At 42.6% G+C, this 23,115-nt stretch overlaps 1 protein-coding gene across 6 annotated transcripts in view; it reads left to right on the forward strand.

Annotated features, from left to right (window-relative positions):
- PDS5A (PDS5 cohesin associated factor A) overlaps window positions 1-23,115 on the forward strand; it is a 164,954-nt gene that overhangs the window by 72,498 nt on the left and 69,341 nt on the right. For all 6 annotated transcript variants that reach the window (XM_073342246.2, XM_073342241.2, XM_073342245.2 and 3 more), the window contains exons 7-10: window positions 3,073-3,153; window positions 5,625-5,765; window positions 12,474-12,589; window positions 22,063-22,157. In XM_073342246.2, the coding sequence (XP_073198347.1) occupies window positions 3,073-3,153; window positions 5,625-5,765; window positions 12,474-12,589; window positions 22,063-22,157 (433 nt within the window). The remainder of the gene's footprint in view (window positions 1-3,072; window positions 3,154-5,624; window positions 5,766-12,473; window positions 12,590-22,062; window positions 22,158-23,115) is intronic.

Genomic DNA, 23,115 nt, shown 5'->3' on the forward strand with positions numbered 1-23,115 from the left:
TGCTCGTGCAGAGTTGTGTAATGTAGACAGAGTATACTGGTGAATCTGATCCTAAAAGATAAAATATTTTATTTCAAGTTGATAATATATACCTTCAGATCATTAGTAGTAATACATGATAGCAGTCTCATTGGGTTTCTTGTTTACTGTTCATGTATGAAATTATTGATTTTTAGAAAGCCAGGAAATTCCCAGGTAAAAGTTACATTAGTATGGAGTTAAAGCTAAGAGTAGTGTGAGTAATGTAGGATAAAAATAATTACTGGAATGTTTTAATTATTCCCAAATTAAGCATTACAAATCCAGGAAACTTAGAATTAATTTTAAAATTTAAATTAAAATATGTTTAGACATAGAAATGTACAGTTAGGGCACCTAAACAACTATAACTCTGTCCTGTAGTGACATCAGATTTCTTTTATTTTTCTCCCCATAATGATTTTAAAAGTAATTTCAATCTAATCTGGGACTACAAACAAGGTTATGCATTGATCATAACTGCATGCTTATTGCATGTTGTCAAAAGAAATGGAACTTCAAGGCATTAAGACAAATTGGAAAATAGAATTGGGATCAATGCCACACATTAATATTCTGTAGAAGATATTTGAATGTTTTCTTTTTATTTATAAAATTGTCTATGAGCAATAGATCTACCTATTGAGCAATGCAAGGAAACCAGCTTTATTTTTGTCCATGATTTATTCTGTGAAAAAAAATTCTACAATACTTTTAGCTTTTGATACTCCTGAGTCACATGGCAGCTTTTCCAAACCTTGTATAAATGTTGCTACAAGATACATTCTGTGTGTCTGAAAGTTTGCATATTTTAGGCAGTAGTGCAACTTTCCTCACAGGAAACATCATCAAAGGCCTTATGAAGATACTGGATGCTTATCCAGTAGTTTAAAAATATACTGCAAAATTCTTCTCTGATCTAGATCTTCACTGAAATAATTATGTTCTGCCTTCAGAGAATTCCCTAATTCTATGCATGATTATATTAATTGTCTGACCATAGGTATGTAAATTAGAGGCAAACTAGCACAAAAAGTGTAGTTTATTCTCTTGCACAGAACATTTTATAATACTTCAAAATATATGCAAAGCAATTGAACAATAATAATTCTGTTTCTGCAGAGTAAGGGTACTGAATAGGGTCGTCGTCTTATTATTTTAATGGAAGTTCTGCTCATGTGAGGAGAGCAGAAATTTTGTATTTCTTTGTGTTATGTCCCATTGTGGTATATGTTACAGGTTCGTTCACATGGTATAAGATTCTACTTGCAGATCAGTTCTTTGTTTCAAAACTTTAGTATTCACATACTTACAAAGCAAATAACTTAAATAGGACAGCACTGCAGGAAAATTGGGATAAAATATATTTATTTATACCTGAGCATGAAGTATAGTGTTATTCCTACATTGCTTCCAGATTTATTCTTCCTTAATCTGTAAAGTAGGCTTAATAAATATAAATGTGATAAATCATTTCAAGAGTGCTAAGTAGTTAATCTTTTTTTTTTTATTGAGCTCTTATATCAGCTGCTCATTAATGGTGATTCACTAACTATCAAGGTGGTGTACGCCAGGCCCACATACATTCAGTCGCTCTGAAAATAGGAGAAAGCACACTATGGTTTTAACTGTATAATGTGTAGCAGATCAATATATTTTTAAGTTTGTAATGTAACAATATAGTAGAAATTTGTTTTTTGATAAAGTAAGATTTTTTGAGTAATAAATTTTATATTGCTTTTCCTCTCTCCAGTGTATAATCTCTAGGGATGCTAAGATTGTCACTAAACTATGAAATAATGAGACATTGCAAGGTTTGCATTGGAGTGTGTCTCCTCCCCCCTAAACTATGAAATAATGAGACATTGCAAGGTTTGCATTGGAGTGTGTCTCCTCCCCCCTTCTCTCCTCCCTCCCTCCCCCACCCCCCCAGTTCTTAGAGTTGAAGGGATGCCCACATGGTAGCCACTTATGCAGTCATGAGGTGTAAAGGAGCACTGTAAAGAATAGATTTTACAGGTTGTTTCATCTCTCCTGTTGATTTTATAGGGTTTCTTGAGTTAGGGAGGGACTGACTTCATTGGGGAACAGTAAAACTGAATAGACACAAGTGCTGTCAAATGTTCAGTAAACAAATGTAAAAGAATAGGGGTAAAATAGAGTGTTTTGCTAAGTCTTTCAGTTACACGTGTTTTTTGTAACAGGTCACAATTTTCAGACTAATGATTTTCATAGAGACAGTATCCCTTTAACATCTAAGTTAACAAAACTTTTTGTATGGGGTCTAGGTGGGTTAAAAGCTTTTACTCACTTTTAAAAATTTTGCAAGGTAAAAATTGGGCCTGAAATTTTTCATGCCTAAACTCAGCTCAAAGGTGAACTTCGAAAATTCCAGCTTATCATGGAAAATGAGGGTTATAGTGCCTTTGCTAGGTTTGAAAATATTTTGAGTATAGAATTATAATAATTTGGAAAATGCCCCATAGAAAAATCCTTTCAGGTTTACAAGGTTGAAAATTATCCCTCTGTGGAAGACTTGCACAAGGCTGATCCTCTTCACAAGGGTGAATTTTACCACAAGTGTGCACTTGAAAATTAAGTGCTCAAAACACAGCCTTAAGACTTTATGCTAGAACAGTTTTCCACCATATGGCTAATTTGGTGTTTGTTAGTTTCCAAAGTGGGAAGAACATGAAATGGAAAAAAAAGTTAATTCAATATTAAGCATGGCAACTACACTCAATTACAAGTATGTTGAGTTCTTAGTAGAAGAATGAGGGGTGTTTAGCTTCTGGTTAAGTTCTATTTTGAAGTGTCTTTGAAATGTTTTTAGCATATTCTAAATCTGGAGCTGTGTAATTAAATTAACGTTATGGAGCTTTGGTAGTTTTGAGAATAAGTAGACTGGTTTTATAAGATCCCTTTCTAAAAACATTTTAGTTCATGGTTTTGTTTGAAGAAAAAGAAAAGAAAAAGAAAAAAAAAATTAAAAGATGCCTTTTAAAGTAAACTGTTTCCCTTTTAAATTTGATTTTTCTCCTTTCTTTATTCCAGAACCTTAATAAACAAGCATTTGATCTTGCAAAAGTGTTGTTGAAAAGGACTGTCCAGACTATTGAACCATGTATCGCCAATGTATGTAACATTAATATGCATTAATATACTCTCTGTATAACTCCAGTTACCTACTAATTGTTTGTTTGAAGTAGTCAATACTATAATAAGTACATTTTGTAACACAATCACAAAGTATTATCCTTATTTTCAAATTAAGGTAAATGTTAAAAAAAAAATAAAAAAAATTGGTATCTATTAATTTCCATGTTAAAGAAATAGGTCAGGAGTTTGAAGCTTTTAGAGGCCTAATAAGTGAAAAAATCACTTAACTGTATCCAGGTAGGTCTAAAGTTAAGCATCTAACTCCACTTTGTAAAAAATATGTGGCCTGACTTTCAAATGTACCAAGCACCCAAGACTTCTGTTTAAATCAAGGGAGTTGTGAATGCTCCATACCTTTTGAAAATCTGAATTTTTTTTTATTTATTGCCTAGTTTTAGGCTTAAATGTATAAAACTATGCGACTTCTTTACTTATTTTAATATGCTGTACATGGTTAAGATACTGATGCTTCAAGAAAGTCTGGGAAAAATGTAACACAGTTTAGGCAGTCTTTTTTTATTCTTAGTAGTTGTACTCTATTAGCACTTGCAGCATTTTCCCTAGGGTTGCTGACTTTCTGATTTGCAGAAAACTGAACACCCTTGCCCTGCCCCTTCCCCAAGGCCCTTTCCTTGCTCCCGCCATTCCCCCCCCTCCCTCTGTCACTCGCTCTCCCCCACCTTGGCTCACTCGCTCATTTTCACTGGGCTGGGATAAGGGGTTGGGGGCAGGAGGAGGTGAGGGCTATAGCTGGGGGTGTGGGCTCTGGGGTGGGGCTGGGGATGAGGGGTTTGGGGATGGTAAGGGCTCAGGGCTGGGGGGTGAGGGTGAGGGCTCCGGCTGGGGCTGCAGGCTCTGGGGTGGGGCTGAGGGGCTTAGGGTGCCGGAGGGGGCTCCAGGCTGGGGCCAAGGGGTTCAGAGTGCAGGATGGGGTGTGGGATACAGGCTCTGGGAGGGAGTTTGGGTACAGGAGGGGGCTCAGGGCTGGGGCATGGGGTTGGGGTGCAGGAGGGGGCTCAGGGCTGGGGCAGATGGTTGGGGCATGGGCTCCGGGCAGTGTTTACCTCAGGCAGCTCCTGAAGCGGCCGGCATGTCCCTGTGATCCCTCAGTGCGGGGGCAGCCAGGGAGGCTCCGCATACTGCCCCTGCCCCGAGCACTGGCTCTGCAGCTCCCACTGGCCAGGAATTGCGGAGTTGGTGCCCGGGACGGAGACAGCATGTAGAGCCTCTCTGGGCGCCCTGTACCTAGGGGCTCCAGGGAAGTGCCGGCTGCTTCCAGGAACCGCGTGGAACCAGGGCAGGCAGGGGAGCCTGCCTTAGCCCCGCTGCACCACTGACTGGACTTTTAACTGCCCGGTCAACAGTGCTGACTGGACTGCCAGAATCCCTTTTCGACTGGGCATTCTGGTCGAAAACCAGATGCCTGGCAACCCTAATTTTCCCCCTTCTGGGTGTTTTACAAATATTGACTAATCCTGTAGCAGCACTGTGAGGTATGTACTTATTAGCCCCATTTTACAGATGAACAGTAAAACCCATGGCAGAGAAATGAAATGATTTAGATCTATTTTTTTTCTGGTTAGTTATGGTTTAATCTAAAATAGTTAATTCTATTTAATATGTATATCATAAGGTTATGTAATCAGTATTGCCAACCCCAAATATTTTAAATATATATTTTTAAAAAATAAAAAAATGTGGGTTCTTTTTATTTGCCTCTCGGTTTTTGAGCACTTAAGGTTCAAGTTTCCTTCCCCTCCCCAAGCAATCATGAGGGCTGGAAATTTAAAAACAAAATTCTTATATAACCTGACTCCAGGAGATGGGGTTTAAGAAAAACACCAAATATCACAAGACCCATGATAAAATCATGAGTGTTGACAACACTATAACACCATGCAATTCTTTAAGAATGAGTAGAGGTTGATAAAGTCCTTTGGCTTGTTTCAGTACGTTAGAGTACTTTTGCATGCTTGGCAATGAAAATTAGGAAGAAAAAAAATTGACTACACCAGGTTTCCTTAACCTTTTTAAATGAAATTTTGATGGATGATCATGAATTTTAAGTTAACAATTATTTTGCTGCATATTGATTTTTAGTTTTATTAGGTTATGGAATGTTATGCTTGTTTTATCATAGGTATTTGCTTTTTAATGTACCAGATTCTCATGAATGAATTAATTATGAAAGTCAGATAAATTGAATTATAATAAAAATACTGATTTTCAGACTTTCTGGGCCCAAAACCATACCACTGCAGGCAAACTCCTATTGATTTAATAATGGGTGTATTTTTGGTCCCATTGTGTTAGAATTAGTGTGTGTAGTACATGATCGGTAGAATACTTTTAAAAACCATGAAACTTCAATACTTGCATGAACAAGAAAAGTCTGCAAAGAATAACAGAATTTTTGTTTGTTTGTTTTGTGTTTGTGTGTGTTTTAGTTTTTTAACCAGGTTCTGGTACTTGGAAAGTCTTCAGTAAGTGACTTGTCAGAACACGTGTTTGATCTGATACAAGAGCTTTTTGCCATAGATCCTCACTTATTGCTGTCCGTCATGCCACAGCTTGAGTTCAAACTGAAGGTAGGATACAGTGAAGTTCTTGAATTTAATACAAGTAAATGAGGAGTATGAAGTTGGGAGCCACAAACTCGAAGAACTGTTTCATTATTTCAGTTGATAACTTGAACACCAGCACTTTTACACTTTGCGTTATATTGCTGTTATTTTAATTTGATCAAATAGAGGGGATAGATAGAATTATGAACAGACTGGTTAAAATGGAAAACCTGAATGTCTGTCTTAAACACCTCCCCCTCCCCCCCAAAAAAACCCCACACATTATTTTCTTCTGTAATAACAATAATGATGAACTCACTTGGTATTGATGTGAATGTTATAAGTACTTGTGTTTGGGATTCTTTTTTAAGTGTTGGTCCTATGTGTCTTTCACTGTGATATGCATATGCTCATTGCACCTCAGACCAGAATATTCTTGCTAATGGTGTCTGTTGGTCCACACCTGTGCTCTTGCTCTCCTCATGCTCTGATTAGAGAGTATAAGGGGTGGGGCAGACCTTGAGGAAACTTCCTCCAGTTCTGAGGCTCCTGGGAGTTCGAAAGTCATGGATATAGAGGCTCATGGTGGGGAGGGGGCAGGCAGAAGACAGGCACTCCTGTGTCTAGGTGACTTCAAGGGGGCTATCTCTCCCTCAAGAAGGCCCCTGGGAGGAAGTGGGTGTAGGGGCTCATGGGTTGGGGGGCATGCAGTTGGTGGGTGGGAGGCTCCTGAGAAGGGAAGAGGAGGGTCTGGTGGGGGTAGCAGGGCATGACCAGTGGCCAGTTTTTCTGTGCCTCGGAGGTGGCAACCCTATTTATAACTTTTAATATAAATTGAGGATCATGTTATTGTCTTGTGTGGAGTAGTGGGATGATCTAAAAATGGTTATTTGTGTTGTTGATTTTCAAATCTGCCACCTCTCAGAGCCTGGGTGGTCCCATTAACAGAGGTGAGCCCAAAGGGGATTATGGCATGAAAAAGTTTGGGAACCACTGAGTTAGATTTTGGGCAGCCCTCTTCCCCACCTTGAGGGATCCCTCCCTTCCCAGTATGAGACTCCAGTTATGCCCGGGATTATGGGCTTCTAGAATTGTGTCTTGCCCCCGGTTAGTGATGTCCACCAAAGGTGCCTCTAGTGCCTTGAAATAGCTCGTATGTCCTCTAAATACAGTATCTGTTGCTCCTTCCTGCCCTGAACCTATCAAGCATGGGAGTTTAGAGTTAGGAAACACCACCTGGAGCATGCAGACCCTTTAGATGTAGTCTGCAGATCCCCTGGGGTTGGTGGACCCCCCCAGTTGAAAACCACTGCCCTCCACCCTTGAGATCAGATGACTCTGAGCACCCAATGCTGGGAAGCTTGAAAGCCCATTGAGGTCATGGTACCAACCCACAGGCTTCAAAGACTGAGATCATTTCCACTTCAGCACATTTGGCAGAAGCAGGCCCATTGGTAACGAGAGGCATGAGCCTAGACCAATACGACCTCCCTTACTGGCAAAGGATGGATGACGGTCCCATACACCATCAGCATCGACGAGAGAAAGGGCTCCACATGGTACCACTGTGGAGGACATCACCATCCTGCCAGATCTGGAAACTCCCATCTTATCAGAACCAGTCTTTACAGGGGAAATCCAGACACTGTCAGTCCACAAAGGTTATGAAAGAAGCCAGTCTCCTACTCCCTCTACCAGTCTAGGTATTTCCTCATTGATGATTCCAATGGAACCACCTTTGGAGATGGAGCCCACATTTTGTTCATCGGGCAATTCTGATATGAAAGGAGGACTGTCATTACCTTCTCCCACTGGAGGTTCATACGTTGGACTTCGTCGTCTTCTTCATTATTTATTATTAGTAGTACAGGGTATCACCACAACATCAATTTAACCATAAATTCCTCTATTATATTCAAAGGCTGAATGGTATTTATACAGATGCTCCAAACTTGCCTTAAATGCCTAAGCAATCATAAGTAGTATCAGACACTTACAACAGGACTAGACCTATGAGCTCAAATCCACGTTGGCTGGCTCCAGCTTGGATAAGCAGACACTAGCAGTGAACCATCTAAGAACTTGCTCTCTTATATCTTATCTTTTGAACCCTACATGGCTATAGTCACTGCTTTGTGAATTCCTTTCTTTGCTAAAACCATTTATAACCACCCATAAAATTGGGGCCTCTTCCCAAAGATTTTTCTCCTATCTCATCAATTACCTTGCAGGTCCAGTTTTTCAGTTAAGCCACATTCCAAATCCAGTGTTTTCAGTTTAGCGTGCCATATTTCAAGGCCTTTCAATGACTGCTAAACACATTTTACACAAACTGCAAAGCATATATTTTCTTTAGCCAGACTAATTTAACTCTTCGTATGATCCTACACCATGATAGGTGCAAACCACTATCCGTACAAAGTGCTTCCCTTTGATCTGGCAGCAGCACCTAGAATGTTTACAAAAGTGCTTTCAGTAACGGCAGCACACTTCTGGTGTGACAGTTCTATTGTCTGTCCATACCTAGATTGTTGACTTCGGATAGGAAAGTCTCATTGGGAGGTGCATGAACCTCGTCTCTGATCAATCTTTGAACATCATTATGAATCTGCGTGAATGTAGAGAAGTCCATTTTAGCTCCAGTACAGACTGTTAGACTTCATTAAAGATACTGTAGATGTGATCATGGGCAAAACTTACCTCCCCGTGGACAGGTTTCAATCTGTGAACACTCTGATCAACTGGTTCAGAAAGAGCCCCCAAACAAGGGTTCGGTCATGCCTTGTCCTCCAGGTCGCATAACTTCTTGCATCTATACGACACCATTGAGGAGGCTCTGACTTCACGGTCCACAAGAAAATGTTATATGTGCCAAGCAGGCACAGTATGGACAAATTATCTATGCTTCCTCCCAGAGTATGAGACTGTCTAGCTTAGTGGCAGGACAGGGAACAGGTATGTGTAGTTCCTTTTGCTCCACCACCTCCTGAGAAGACGTGAATTATGGATATTTCCTTTGTAGGCTAGGGTGCTCATCTGGATGAACACACAGCTCAGGGAACATGCAAGTCCAGGATGCATAAATCTTCTGGAACTGAGAGCAGTCTGAAAGGCCTGCAAGCAATGCAATATTATTCATTCATGCCCACATATTCAGGTGCTGTCAGACAATATGACAAATGTGTTTTATGTAAACAAGCAAGGGGGAGCAAGATCTATGCCCCTTGGCATAGTGACCTGTGGAACTGGTGTGTTTGTCATCAGATTACCTTATTAGCAGTTCATCTTCTGGGAATACAGAATACCCTAGCGGACCGTCTCAACGGATAATTCTCAAAGGAACATGAACAGGAGATCTACAACTCAGTAGTGAAAGACATATTCCTGCAATGGGGATATCTCCGTCTTTGAATCTGCTTGCATTACAGAACAAGAAATGCACAAGGTACTGCTCCAGGGGAGCACACAATCAGAACTCCAAGGGTGCCCAAGACCATTCTGGTTCCCCCTCCTCCTCTGTCTTTCATCCTGTCCACCACTCTTTCTCAGACCACCTCACACAGGACAAGGGCAAGATCAGGCAGCCAAATCTGAAGCTACTCACCTCATGGCTTAGTTGATGGATGTCAAACTTAGAACAGAAATATCCAATAGCTGTTAAAGTCATGCTTAACAACCGCAGAAAGGAATCCACCAGAAGGCATTACTTAGCTGAGTGGTAAAGATTCTCTATTTGGGCTTAGTCTCACCAAATATCTTCAGAGGAGATGGACATTCCCACTATTTTAGACTGACCATTCACCTGGAAAACCTCTGTTTTTTCCCTTAGCTCCCTGAAAGACTTGCTCAGAACCTTCCCTCCAGTAACTAGACCTGCTCTGACATGGGATTTCAACTTGTTTCTTTCAGCTCTAGCTAAGCTACCATTTGAAGCATTAGCAACATGTTTACTTTCTCATTTATCTTCTTGATGGCCATCACTTCGGCTAGAAGGCTAGGTGAACCTGTGGCCCTTGTGGCCTATGCACTAAGTACCATTTTCCATATGGATAACGTTTCATGGAGACTGCACCTTAAGTTCATCACCAGTGTTATCTTGGACTTCTATATGAATCAGACTGTATGCTTACTTGTGTTTTTTCTTGAGCTGCAGACCACCAATGAGAAGCAGATATTCCATTCCCTGGACATGCGTCGGGCTTTGGCTTTCTGTCTTCAGAGAACAAAACCCTTTAGGAGATCACCTAGGCTATTTGTGGTTCTGGCAGAATGTATGAAAGGATAAGAGGTATCCGAGTGGATTTTGGACTGCATCTTGCTCTGTTACCAGTTATTTGATACACTGTACAGTGGAGGAGCAAGTCACTCTGCCAGAGCAAAAGCCACTTTGGTAGCTTTGCTTCAGGAGGTGCCTCTCCTTGACATATGTAAAGCAGCCATGCGGAGTTCTAGTCAGACTTTCACGAGACAGTGCCCTGGTGCAAGACTCCTCAGTTGACGCATCCTTTGGGTCCTGCAGTCATCCATCCTCCATCTTGAGTATTGCTTGTCAATCACCGAGTGGAATACACATAGGGACCAGTACTAGAAGAAGAAAGAAAAGTTACTTACCTTGTAGTAACTGGAGTTGTTAGAGAGGCTTGTTTCCTATCTGTATTCCACTACCTGCTCTTCTTCCCCTCTGCTTCGGATCATAGACTTGATTCGCAGTACAGAAGGAACTGGAGAGGTGGTTGGTCCACATCACCCCTTCTGCCTTTGGATCGGAGCACGAGGAGAGGAAGAGCACGGGTGCAGACCAAAGGATACTGCTAGTAAGAATCTTCCTGCCTTAGGGGCATAGAACGCATATGTACCCAGAGTGGAATACAGATAGTGACCGCACATCTTAAACAGCTCATTACTGTAAGGTAAGTAACCTTGCTTTTCAACTGTAATAGTCTAGCTAGTTAATACTAATTTTTTTTTTTGTTTTATCTAACTGAGCATAAGATGACTTTTTCAAGAACAGTATGCAAAATTTTCCGTGGAACAGGATAGGTAGAGAATTCGCTCTTTGTGAGCAAGGACTTTTCATTTAGTGTAGTCAGTAAGAGATTGCAATTTAACTTTACTATGTGGAGGAAAAGAGTGTGGAGAAAGTGGGCTGATAAGTAGACAAAGGGTAGGGAAAACTGATACAAAGTCAATGGTGTGTTAACAAAATTTTTGTAGCACTATAAGTATTTCTAAGTTATTTATCAGTCTTATAACCAGTTAGAAAGTTACTTGACTTATCATGAAAATCCTGAGTAGCAGCTGGGGAATAGTTTATTCATCCTATTTTTTTAATTGTTAACATAAAATCTGTGTGTGTTGAAATTGTGAGCACCTTAGGGCCGGTGGTGTGCCTTCTTTTATGTGTTTGGAAAGCACCTACCCCATTGTGGATACAACTGGAAATAAATGTTAAATTGTGATTGTCAGAGAATAAGCACCGAGCTGCTAATGATTTTCAATAGGATTTTGGTACCTAACTTCCCTTTGAAAATTGCAGCCTAAATATCTCCTGCTTTGATAATAAACATCTGTTTCACGTCAACATTTACTTTAATAAATGTCTCAAACTTTTCCACACTATATTTGTTAAAATACATTTTAAAATAAAAATAAACTACATCATTGACTATAAAAAGGACGTTTAAAATTACTGGAGTTATGTAGTATATAAACTACTGCATATGTATTTTTCTTTCTAAATGAAAGATTACTTGTTTGGAAGTGGACAGCTATCTATCCAGTGACTTTTGTATGTTGGTTTAGTAGGTAACAATATGTTTGCTGTCATTTTTGTCTGATGGTCCAAATGTTATGTGACTAGAGTTAAAGAAAATCTGAGTATCATTATGGAACAAAGATACAATCTTATTTTTTGCTTGAAAAACAAATTTCAATTTCATATAATTGAAAACCACCTTTCTTGCTTTATGGCTACCATCTGTATGGCTGAAGCTGACTGGATGAGACTCTCCAGAGTGTTCGTGGAGCTGTGTAATCTGTTAAATTTTGCGATTGAGCAATAGAGGTCTAAAAGTGCAGTTTTAAAAAAAATTGCTGAAAAAAGTAATATACTACTGTTAGAAAAAAATTACAGATTTGTTGAATTTTTTTTAATGTTCTCTATCAGTTAGTCTGTTTACCGTTTTTTTGTCCCTGATTCAGGAAGGTACTTAAGCACATACCTAATGTTATCCATGTAAGGCAGTCCATTTGAAGTAATTAGGACTACTCATTCTTAAAGTTAGGCATATGCTGAAGTACCTTATAGAAGTGTGATCTTTCTGAGTATATTATATACTTATATAAATAGTCATTGGTAGGACATATTCAGAGATGTCTAGATTCCGCTATATGATAAACCTATACCAGTAATTCATTACTATAATCTATATTGTTAAAATCTTCATAAAGTACAAAATAACCAAGTTATATTAACAATGAAAAACAGATTAGTGTCCAATTTTAACTGTGTTAAATGAAATTTAAAGAGTTGGAGGTTATCAGAAATTTTATTTAATTAAATTAAAATAAATATTTTAACATGGGAACTCATTGTTGGGGGATGGAGGGGTGAGGGAGTAGAGAGGAATTCTGTATTGTAACCAGTACAAATATGAGAAGTCATAATTTCCTTTATAGCTGCATTTGGACAGTAAATGATTTAACGGTTTATCTATTTCTTTTTGGTTTTAGAGTAATGATGGAGAAGAGCGTTTGGCTGTTGTTCGACTTCTAGCTAAACTATTTGGCTCTAAAGATTCTGATCTGGCAACACAAAATCGTCCTCTTTGGCAATGCTTTCTTGGACGGTGAGAAAACATACAGACCAACTTCAGAATTTTTATTTTTTACAATTGCTAAGTATTCCTAATAGTGCTGTTATTAAGAAACACTTTTTTCCAGCATTTCTCTGTTTTCAAAAGCTATAGTTAATTTGTTTTTTATTTGGGCAGGAAGATTTGTTAAGCATTGTATTTGAACTTTCAGAAAGCCTTTGACAAAGTACCTAACTAAAAGCTCTTAAGCATACCAAGCTGTCATGGGATAACAGGGAAGGTTGTCTCTTGGATCAGTAACTGGTTAAAAGACAGATTTCAGAGTAACAGCTGTGTTAGTTTGTATTAGCAAAAAGAAAAGGAGTACTTGTGGCACCTTAGAGACTAACCAGTTTATTTGAGCATGAGCTTTCGTGAGCTACAGCTCACTTCATCGGATGCATAAAGTGGAAAATACAGTGAGGAGATTTATATACACACAGGCCATGCAAAAATGGATGTTTACCATACACATTGCAAGGAGAGCGACCACTTAAGATGAGCCACCACCAGCAGGAGAGTGGGGTGGGGGGAGAGAAAACCTTTTGAAGTGATAATCAAGGTAGGCCATTTCCAGCATATTTCCAGGAGTTAACAAGAACGTCTGATTTCAGAGTAACAGCTGTGTTAGTCTGTATTCGCAAAAAGAAAAGAGTACTTATGGCACCTTAGAGACTAACCAATTTATTTGGAGCATGCCATCCACAGCCTCAGAAACAACTCTGACATCATAATCAAAAAGGCTGACAAAGGAGGTGCTGTTGTCATCATGAATACGTCGGAATATGAACAACAGGCTGCTCGGCAGCTCTCCAACACTACTTTCTACAAGCCACTACCCTCTGATCCCACTGAGAGTTACCAAAAGAAACTACAGCATTTGCTCAAGAAACTCCCTGAAAAAGCACAAGATCAAATCCGCACAGACACACCCCTGGAACCCTGACCTGGGATATTCTATCTACTACCCAAGATCCATAAACCTGGAAATCCTGGGTGCCCCATCATCTCAGGCATTGGCACCCTGACAGCAGGATTGTCTGGCTATGTAGACTCCCTCCTCAGGCCCTACGCTACCAGCACTCCCAGCTACCTTCAAGACACCACTGACTTCCTGAGGAAACTACAATCCATCGGTGATCTTCCTGATAAAACCATCCTGGCCACTATGGATGTAGAAGCCCTCTACACCAACATTCCACACAAAGATGGACTACAAGCCGTCAAGAACACTATCACCGATAATGTCACGGCTAACCTGATGGCTGAACTTTGTGACTTTGTCCTTACCCATAACTATTTTACATTTGGGGACAATGTATACCTTCAGATCAGCGGCACTGCTATGGGTACCCGCATGGCCCCACAGTATGCCAACATTTTTATGGCTGACTTAGAACAATGCTTCCTCAGCTCTCGTCCCCTAACGCTCCTACTCTACTTGCGCTATATTGATGATATCTTCATCATCTGGACCCATGGAAAAGAAGCCCTTGAGGAATTCCACCATGATTTCAACAATTTCCATCCCACCATCAACCTCAGCCTGGTCCAGTCCACACAAAAGATCCACTTCCTGGACACTACAGTGCTAATAAACGATGGTCACATAAACACCACCCTATACCAGAAACCTACTGACCGCTATTCCTACCTACATGCCTCCAGTTTTCACCCTGACCACACCACACGATCCATTGTCTACAGCCAAGCTCTGCGATACAACCGCATTTGCTCCAACCCCTCAGACAGAGACAAACACCTACAAAATCTCTATCAAGCATTCTTACAACTACAATACCCACCTGCGGAAGTGAAGAAACAGATTGATAGAGCCAGAAGAGTTCCCAGAAGTCACCTACTACAGGACAGGCCTAACAAAGAAAATAACAGAACGCCACTAGCTGTCACCTTCAGCCCCCAACTAAAACCCCTCCAATGTATTATTAAGGATCTACAACCTATCCTGAACACTCTCACAAATCTTGGGAGACAGGTCAGTCATTGCCTACAGACAGCCCCCCAACCTGAAGCAAATACTCACCAGCAACCACATACCACATAACGGAACTACTAACCCAGGAACCTATCCTTGCAACAAAGCCTGTTGCCAACTGTGCCCACATATCTATTCAGGGGACACCATCACAGGGCCTAATAACATCAGCCACACTATCAGAGGCTCGTTCACCTGCGCATCCACCAATGTGATATATGCCATCATGTGCCAGCAATGCCCCTCTGCCATGTACATTGGTCAAACTGGACAGTCTCTGCGTAAAAGAATAAATGGACACAAATCAGATGTCAAGAATTATAACATTCATAAACCAGTCGGAGAACACTTCAATCTCTCTGGTCACGCGATTACAGACATGAAAGTTGCTATATTACAATAAAAAAACTTCAAATCCAGACTCCAGCGAGAAACTGTTGAATTGGAATTCATTTGCAAATTGGATACAATTAACTTAGGCTTGAATAGAGACTGGGAGTGGCTAAGTCATTATGCAAGGTAACCTATTTCCCCTTGTTTCCCCCCACCCCCACCCCCCCCGACGTTCTTGTTAAACCCTAGATTTGTGCTGGAAATGGCCCACCTTGATTATCATACACATTGTAAGGAGAGTGGTCACTTTGGATGGGCTATTGCCAGCAGGAGAGTGGGGTGGGAGGAGGTATTTTTTCGTGCTTTGTGTGTATAAAAAGATCTTCTACACTTTCCACAGTATGCATCCGATGAAGTGAGCTGTAGCTCACGAAATCTTATGCTCAAATAAATTGGTTAGTCTCTCAGGTGCCACAAGTACTCCTTTTCTTTTTGCGAATACAGACTAACACGGCTGTTACTCTGAAATCAGATGTTCTTGTTAACTCCTGGAAATGTGCTGGAAATGGCCCACCTTGATTATCACTTCAAAAGGTTTTCTCTCCCCCCCACCCCACTCTCCTGCTGGTGGTGGCTCATCTTAAGTGGTCGCTCTCCTTGCAATGTGTATGGTAAACATCCATTTTTGCATGGTCTGTGTGTATATGAATCTCCTCACTGTATTTTCCACTTTATGCATCTGATGAAGTGAGCCGTAGCTCACGAAAGCTCATGCTCAAATAAATTGGTTAGTCTCTAAGGTGCCACAAGTACTCCTTTTCTTTTTTGGTTAAAAGACAGGAAACGAAGGATAGGAATAAATGGTCAGTTTTCAGAATGGAGAGAAGTAAATAGCCTTGTCCTCCAGGGAGCAGTACTGGGACCAGTGCTGTTCAACATATAGTCATAGATGATCTGGAAAGAGGGGTAAATAGTGATGTGGCAAATTTTGCAGACATTACAAAATGACTTAAGATCGTTAAGTCCAAAGCAGACTGTGAAAAGGTACAAAGGGATTTCACAAAACTGGGTGACTGGATAACAAAATGGCAGATGAAATTCAGTGTTGATCAATGCAAAGTAATGCATATTGGAAAACATAATCCCAACTATATGTACAAAATGATGGGGTCTAAATTAGCTGTTAACTCCAAGGTCTCTTTCTTGAGTGGTATTGTGGATAGTTCTCTGAAAACATCTGTTGTTCTTTGAGTGCTTGCTCATGTCGATTCCTTCTAGGTGTGTGCGCACCCAGGTGCACAGTTGTCGGAGACCTTCGCTGTTTGAAGAGCCTGGGAAAATCTGACATAAAAGAGAAGTGTTGCATCTGTAAGAACTTTCGTCCCAGGACACAGAAAGAACGCAAAACTCACTTGATGGCCCTCCTCATGGAGACTGCTCTATGTCCGGCCTCGGAGCCGGCCCAGCCAGATACAATGCCCAATACTTCAGCCTCGGTGTGCAGTGCACCCCTGGCACTGGGCTTGTCCCACCACTGGTTCCCTTTGCTGGTACCTAAGAAGAAGGCTAAGAAGAGGGACGCGACGCCGAGCAAGCCAGATCAAGGAGCGTTGGGGAAAGCACCCTGCTCGGGCTGCCTGCCCACACCAGAGCTGCAAGGGGGATCTGCCCCAGGGAGTACCACCCCCCCGAGGGACACGCCACCAATTGTGGGGAGTGGTAGGAGACCCAGGATGATGGCACGGGTGACGTTCTCTCAACTCCCGGCGCCCGGAGAGCAGGAAGCGCTCCCGCCGCAACTGGTACTGCGTGCAGTGATGGACCTGCTAAGGCTCCCCATGAGGGCAAGCCCACCATGAGGGTCTTGCACAAGACAAGTGAGCGCCATTGGTCTCCGGAATCAAAGCAGATCCCTGTGTTGCCATGCCCTTGGTTTCCGCATCAGCCCAGGTCACCAGTTCGCCTTTACGGGTCACCAGGACCTCAGGGATGCTCCCCAGCTCAGCGTCACTCTCCCTGCTCCTGGAACTGGTCGGACCTTTCCCAGCACGAGTCACCTGCCGCAACAGTTAGCCGCCAGATCCAGCTCTCGATGACCCCACCCTGGTCATCAGAGGAGGAGGACTTCTCCAGCACAGAGAGGGAGTTTAGCATGCGCCCCTCCCCCCCCCTCCCCCGCGCGCCTAGGCAGCAGCATGACTGGGCTCCGGAAGGTACATTAGCTGTGGTGATGCCAACTTGGCAGCAGGGCCAGTGGCCGACACGATGGCCCTATTGGAGTGCCTGGGGCGTGCCTGTCATGCTGTTGCCCCATCCCGCCAGTCCTCGATCGCCACATTGGACAAAGCAAGGTTGGTATTGGTGGCACCAGGCTCGATGCAGGATGTGCCGGTGGACACAGTGGTGGAGGAACCGGTGCCCACCCTGAGACCTCCCTGCCCAGCAGGTGACGATGCCCCAGGCCCTCCCCCGATGCCTCTAGTCATTCTCCTCCTCTCAGGACGAGGCAGTGGCGGGGCCCTCCAAGGCTAGTCCACTGGATGACTTCAAGGAGTATCATGCACTGTTCTGTCAGGTGGCCACTAACTTGGGGCTCAAAGCGGAGGAAATGGCGGAGCTGGTGAACACATTGTTCAGCCTGCTTTCCGTGCACAAAGAGGTCCTGAATATTGCCCCATCTCCATCCCGCCCACTTCCAAGAGGGCGGAAAAGAAGTATTTTGTCCTTGCTAAGAGATTTGAATACTTACACACCCACCTGCCCCCATGGTCATTGATCATATTGGCAGCCATTTAAAAGGACCAACAGGGATCAGCCAGTTCCATCCTTAAGAATAAAGAGGCCAAGAGACTGGACCTGTTTGGATGCAAGATTTATTCCATGGCCAGTCTCCAGTTTCGGGTGGCAAACCATCAGGCCCTCTTGGGGCGTTATTATTGTAACTTGTGGGATTCTCTCCTTAAGTTTATGGACACTATGTCCCAGGAGGTGGCCCAGGAATTTGGGGCTCTGGTGGAGGAAGATACCGTGGTAGCTCTGTGCTCCCTCCAGGTGGCCTGGGTAGCCAATTCAGCTACCCGAGTGGTCGCCTCGGCAGTGACCATGTGGCGCAGTTCGAGGCTCCAGACTGCCGGCCTGTCTCAGAAGATGCAGGCCTCCATTCAGGACCTCCCGTTGGACAGTTGAGCTGTTTTCCAACCAAATGGATGCAAGACTGCATGGCCTAAAGGACACCCGAGCAACACTCTGTTCATTGGGGATGCATACTCCTCAGCCTGCACGGCAGTTGTTCCGGCCTCCCCCGCCACCAAGGCACTGGCAGCCTCAGTAGGAGCCTGCGAGGAGAAGGGATGGAGGGTTTAACTGCCGACTCCCTTCATCCACCCACTCACTGGCGTAGTCTGTCCCGGCAAAACACCCTGGGGACCAGAAGCGTTCATTTTGAGGGTGCGCTTGGGAATGATGCATCTGTCACCTCCCTGGATCTGTCCTGCTTTTTCCTGAACCGCCTCCACCTCTTCCGTTAGGCCTGATCAAGGGTCACCTCGTACCATTGGGTGTTAGATGTAGTGTCATCAGGCTACATCCTCCACTTTACGGCCACCCTTCCCTCCCACCTCACCTCTTCCCTGTCCTCTTCGGGGACCATTCTCACAAGCAACTTCTTGTTCAGGAGGTGGACAACCTACCGCAGCTGTAAGTGGCTGAGGAGGGAAGGTTCCTCAGGAAATGATGGGGAAAGGGGTCTACTCCCACTATTTCCTAATCCAGAAGATGAAAGGGGGCCTACGTCTCATTCTGGACCTGCGATGACTCAACAAATACCTCAAGACCTGTTTGTGACTTGCCAGAACACAAAGTGCCACTAGTTCTGCTCATTCTGGGGGCATGACAGGTACTCCCGGTCAGGCGCCTTTCTGCTTCCATAGTCGGGGGATCTGATGTACGCTTTCCCGCTGGTGCCATTGCTCCACAGGGTCCTCATGAAAGTCAAGCAGGACAGGGCCAAGGTTGTACTCATCGCCCCAGCTTGGCCTCGCCAGCACAGGTTCAGTAGGCTTCTGGACCTGTCAGTGTCGGCCCTGATGCCACTGCTCCATTGGCCGGATCTCCTGTTGCAGAATCACAGCAGGCTCTTGCACCCAAACCTGGTGGTGCTGCACCTGACAGCTTGGTTGCTCCCTGGCTGAGTTCTGAGGAGCAGGAGTGCACGACCTGAGTCCAGCAGGTCCTTCTGGGAAGCAGAAAGCCCTCCACTAGGGCCACTTTTATGGCCAAATGGAAACGTTTTATATGCTGGGCTTTGACCCAGGGGATTAGGCTTGCACAGGCCTCGCTGCAGCTGATCCTGTACTGCCTTGTGCATCTTAAATTTCAGGGTTGTCCCTTTCATCTGTTAAGGTCCATTTGGTGCTGTAATGGCCTTTCAGCCTCCATTCCACGGAAGGTCGATCTTCGTGCTTGGCATGACGGTCTGGTTCCTGAAGATTCTGGAGTGACAACCCTCGAGCCTGGGATCCTTTCCCTCTGTGGGACCTTAACCTGGTGGTCACGCAGCTCATGCAAGTCCCCTTCGAGCTCTTGGCGTCCTGTTCTCTTCTCCTACTATCCTGGAAGATGTTGTTCCTGGTGGCAATAACTTCTGCATGGAGGGTTTCCAAGATTAGGACGCTCACCTCAGAACCACTGTATACCATGTTCTTCAAGGACATGGTCCACTTGCAGCCACACCCAGCTTTCCTGCCCAAGGTGGTTTCACATGAGCCAGGACATATTCTTGCCAGTCTCCTGTCTAAAACCTTATAAGTCTGAGGAGAAGCATAGATTGCATTCCCTGGACATCAGGAGACTGCTGGCCTTCTACATCAAGAGGACAGGTCCATTTCGTAAATTGACTCAGTTGTTCGTCGCTCTGGCAGATAGGATAAAGGGTTGTCCGGTGTCTATCCAGAGAATTTCGTCTTGGATCACCTCCTGCATCCATTTCTGCTATGATTCCGCTGGCAGTTGTCACTGTTCACTCAGCTAGAGCGCAAGCCTCTTAGTTGGCCTTCCTGGCCCAAGTGCCCTTTCAGGATATCTGCGAGGCCACTACCTGGCCGTCCATTCACACATTCACTACCCGTTACCTAACAAGCTTGAGACAATGCTAGCTTCGGTAGAGCAGTGCTGCAAGCCGCACAACCATGAACTCTGAGCCCACCTGCAGGGATACTACTTGTTAGTCACCTAGAGTGGAAATGACGTGAAGAAGTACTCGAAGAAGAAAAAACGGTTACCCACCTTTTCGTAAGTGTTGTTCTTTGAGATGTGTTGTTCATGTCCATTCCATTACCTGCCCTACTACCCCTCTGTCAGAGTTGCCAGCAAGAAGGAACTGAGAGGGATTAGGGCTAGCAGCACCTGATATACCACCGCATGAGCATGGCACTCTAGAGGGCGCCACAGCTGTCCCTACAGATACCGCTAAGGCAAAAGTCTCCGACTGTGCATGTGGGCACGCGCACACCTAGAATAGAATGGACATGAGCAACATATCTTGAAGAATAACAGTTACAAAAAGGTGGGTAACCATTTTTTCAATGTGCAGCAGCAGACAAAAAAGCTAACAATATTAGAAACCATTAGGAAAGGGTTAGATAAGACAGTAAATATCATAATGACACTATGTAAATCCATCCACACCTTGAAAACACCATGCAGTTCTGGATGCCCCTTCTCAGAAAAGATATATTAGAACTGGAAAAGGTACAGTGAAGTGAACAAAAATAATAAGGGGAATGAAACAGCTTCCATATGAGGAGAGATTAAAAAGACTGAGAAAAGAGATAACAAAAGGGGGTATGATAGAGGTCTATATAAAATCATGAATGGTGTGGAGAAAGTGACAACACAAAAAATGGGTCACCCAATGAAATTAATAGGCAGCAGTTTAAAACAAACAAAAGGAGGTACTTCTTCACACAACGCACACTAAACCTGTGGAACTCAGTGCCGGGGATGTTGTGAAGGTCAAAACTGTACCTCGATTTAAAAAAGAATTAGAAAAGTTCCTGGAGGATAAGTCCATCAATGACTATTAGCCAAGATGGTCAGCCGCATGCTCTGAATGTTCCTAAGCCTCTGACTGCCAGATGCCAGGACTGGACAGTGGGGATGAATCACCTATTCTGTTCATTCCCTTTGAAACATCTGGCATTGGATACTTTTAGAAGACAGGATATTGGGGTAGATGGACCATTGGTCTGACCCAGTATGGTCATTCTTATGTTTTTATGATTTCCATTAAATAGAGTTTTAAAATAGGGAATCTTTGATCCATGTTAAGTGTTTTAAAACAGAAATAATTGAAAGTTAAGTTGCAAAGAGATTGCCTTAAGACCAGGAATTGATCTTAGATCCAAAATATAAGACCCTTGTTTATGATGGTGCATTAAGTTATACCTAAAAGCATCTTTTCTATGTATTTATTAAATACCTCCAATACAATACTTCACTCTCCCTAGACATTTGTATATGCTTTTGTTGGTGGGTTTTTTTTGTGTGTTCGCAAGTCCACATGCTTTTTTTTTTTTTAAAGTAAATAGCAATTTAAAATCATAGAATCATAGAATATCAGGGTTGGAAGAGACCTCAGGAGGTCATCTAGTCCAATACCCTGCTCAAAGCAGGACCAATCCCCAACTAAATCATCCCAGCCAAGGCTTTGTCAAGTCGGACCGTAAAAACCTCTAAGGATGGAGATTCTACCACCTCCCTAAGTAACCCATTCCAGTGCTTCACCACCCTCGTAGTGAAATAGTATTTCCTAATATCCAAATGCAACATTATATTAGAGGATTCTTATTTTCAACACTCCAAGGGTGTAATCTTGGCCCTATTTAAGTGTATTATTGCTATCCTGATACTTTTTGCCCCCTTTTTTTCCACAAGAAGCATTTTGAGCTTTACTTTTTTGAAAACCTAATGGAGATTAAGACAAATTCTATTGTATGTATTATTTTGTACTCTAAAATTATTTTTATGCAGTTGATGTAACAATAACACATTCTCAACATACTTATGTGACGATGTAAAGAGTAACATTGATTTTTAAAGATAATCCAAAAATTAACATGCATTGTTTTCCATTCTCTAGATTTAATGATATCCATGTCCCTGTGAGATTAGAAAGTGTGAAATTTGCCAGTCATTGTTTAATGAACCATCCGGATTTAGCAAAAGACCTCACCGGTAAGATGCATAATTCAAAGTTTAAAATAATTTTTGTCCGAGGGAGGCAATTGTTTCAAGTACATAGCAATATGTTTCTGAAATATGTTAAGACCGGACTTGCCCATGCTGCATGGGGAGTACTAAGGCATTCATTTAAGGTAGATTTTCCTGTAGAAGGCAAGAGAGAGTTTTTTAAAAGTAGGCATTTTACATTGGGTATGTTTTGATGCCAGCCTTATAGAACAAAGGTGGTCCAATTGAAATTATCCTATGTAGAATTAGTTTTAACCTCATCATCTCAAATTTTGATGAAATCTTGGCCCTGACGGAGCAGGTTAACCATTGGTTTCAGAGTAGCCGCCGTGTTAGTCTGTATTCGCAAAAAGAAAAGGAGTACTTGTGGCACCTTAGAGACTAACCAATTTATTTGAGCATAAGCTTTCGTGAGCTACAGCTCACTTCATCGGATGAATCTCACGATGCTCACAAAAGCTTATGCTCAAATAAATTGGTTAGTCTCTAAGGTGCCACAAGTACTCCTTTTCTTTTTTCAGGTTAACCATTGAGCATGTGGAATGGGATTTTCAGAAGTACTCAGCATTTTCCTAACTCTGCTTCTGTTGATCTACAAAATCCCACCCATGATCTAAAGATTAAATTCCTCCTGCAGACCAGCATTATAGCCAGTTTTAAATTGTGAAAATTGGAAAGCAGGGGTGGAAGAACATAACACAAAGACCAGTTACATCCTTTGGCATATTTTCATTTTTCGGTCCCCTTTGCCCCACACTCTTTTTTTTTAATACCATAATCATATGGTATGTGCTTAGCATGCTTGGTCTCATTTTCAGTGGTGATGAGCACCAATAGATCCCACTGACTTCAGTAGGAACTGAATGCTCGGCACACTGAAAGTCAGGACACTTACCAGATTTTTTTCCCCTTAAACCAGATGTTTGAGTAATTGCTAAAGGTG

The sequence above is a fragment of the Lepidochelys kempii genome, chromosome 4, assembly GCF_965140285.1.
Source record: "Lepidochelys kempii isolate rLepKem1 chromosome 4, rLepKem1.hap1, whole genome shotgun sequence".
Lineage (NCBI taxonomy): Eukaryota > Metazoa > Chordata > Testudines > Cheloniidae > Lepidochelys > Lepidochelys kempii.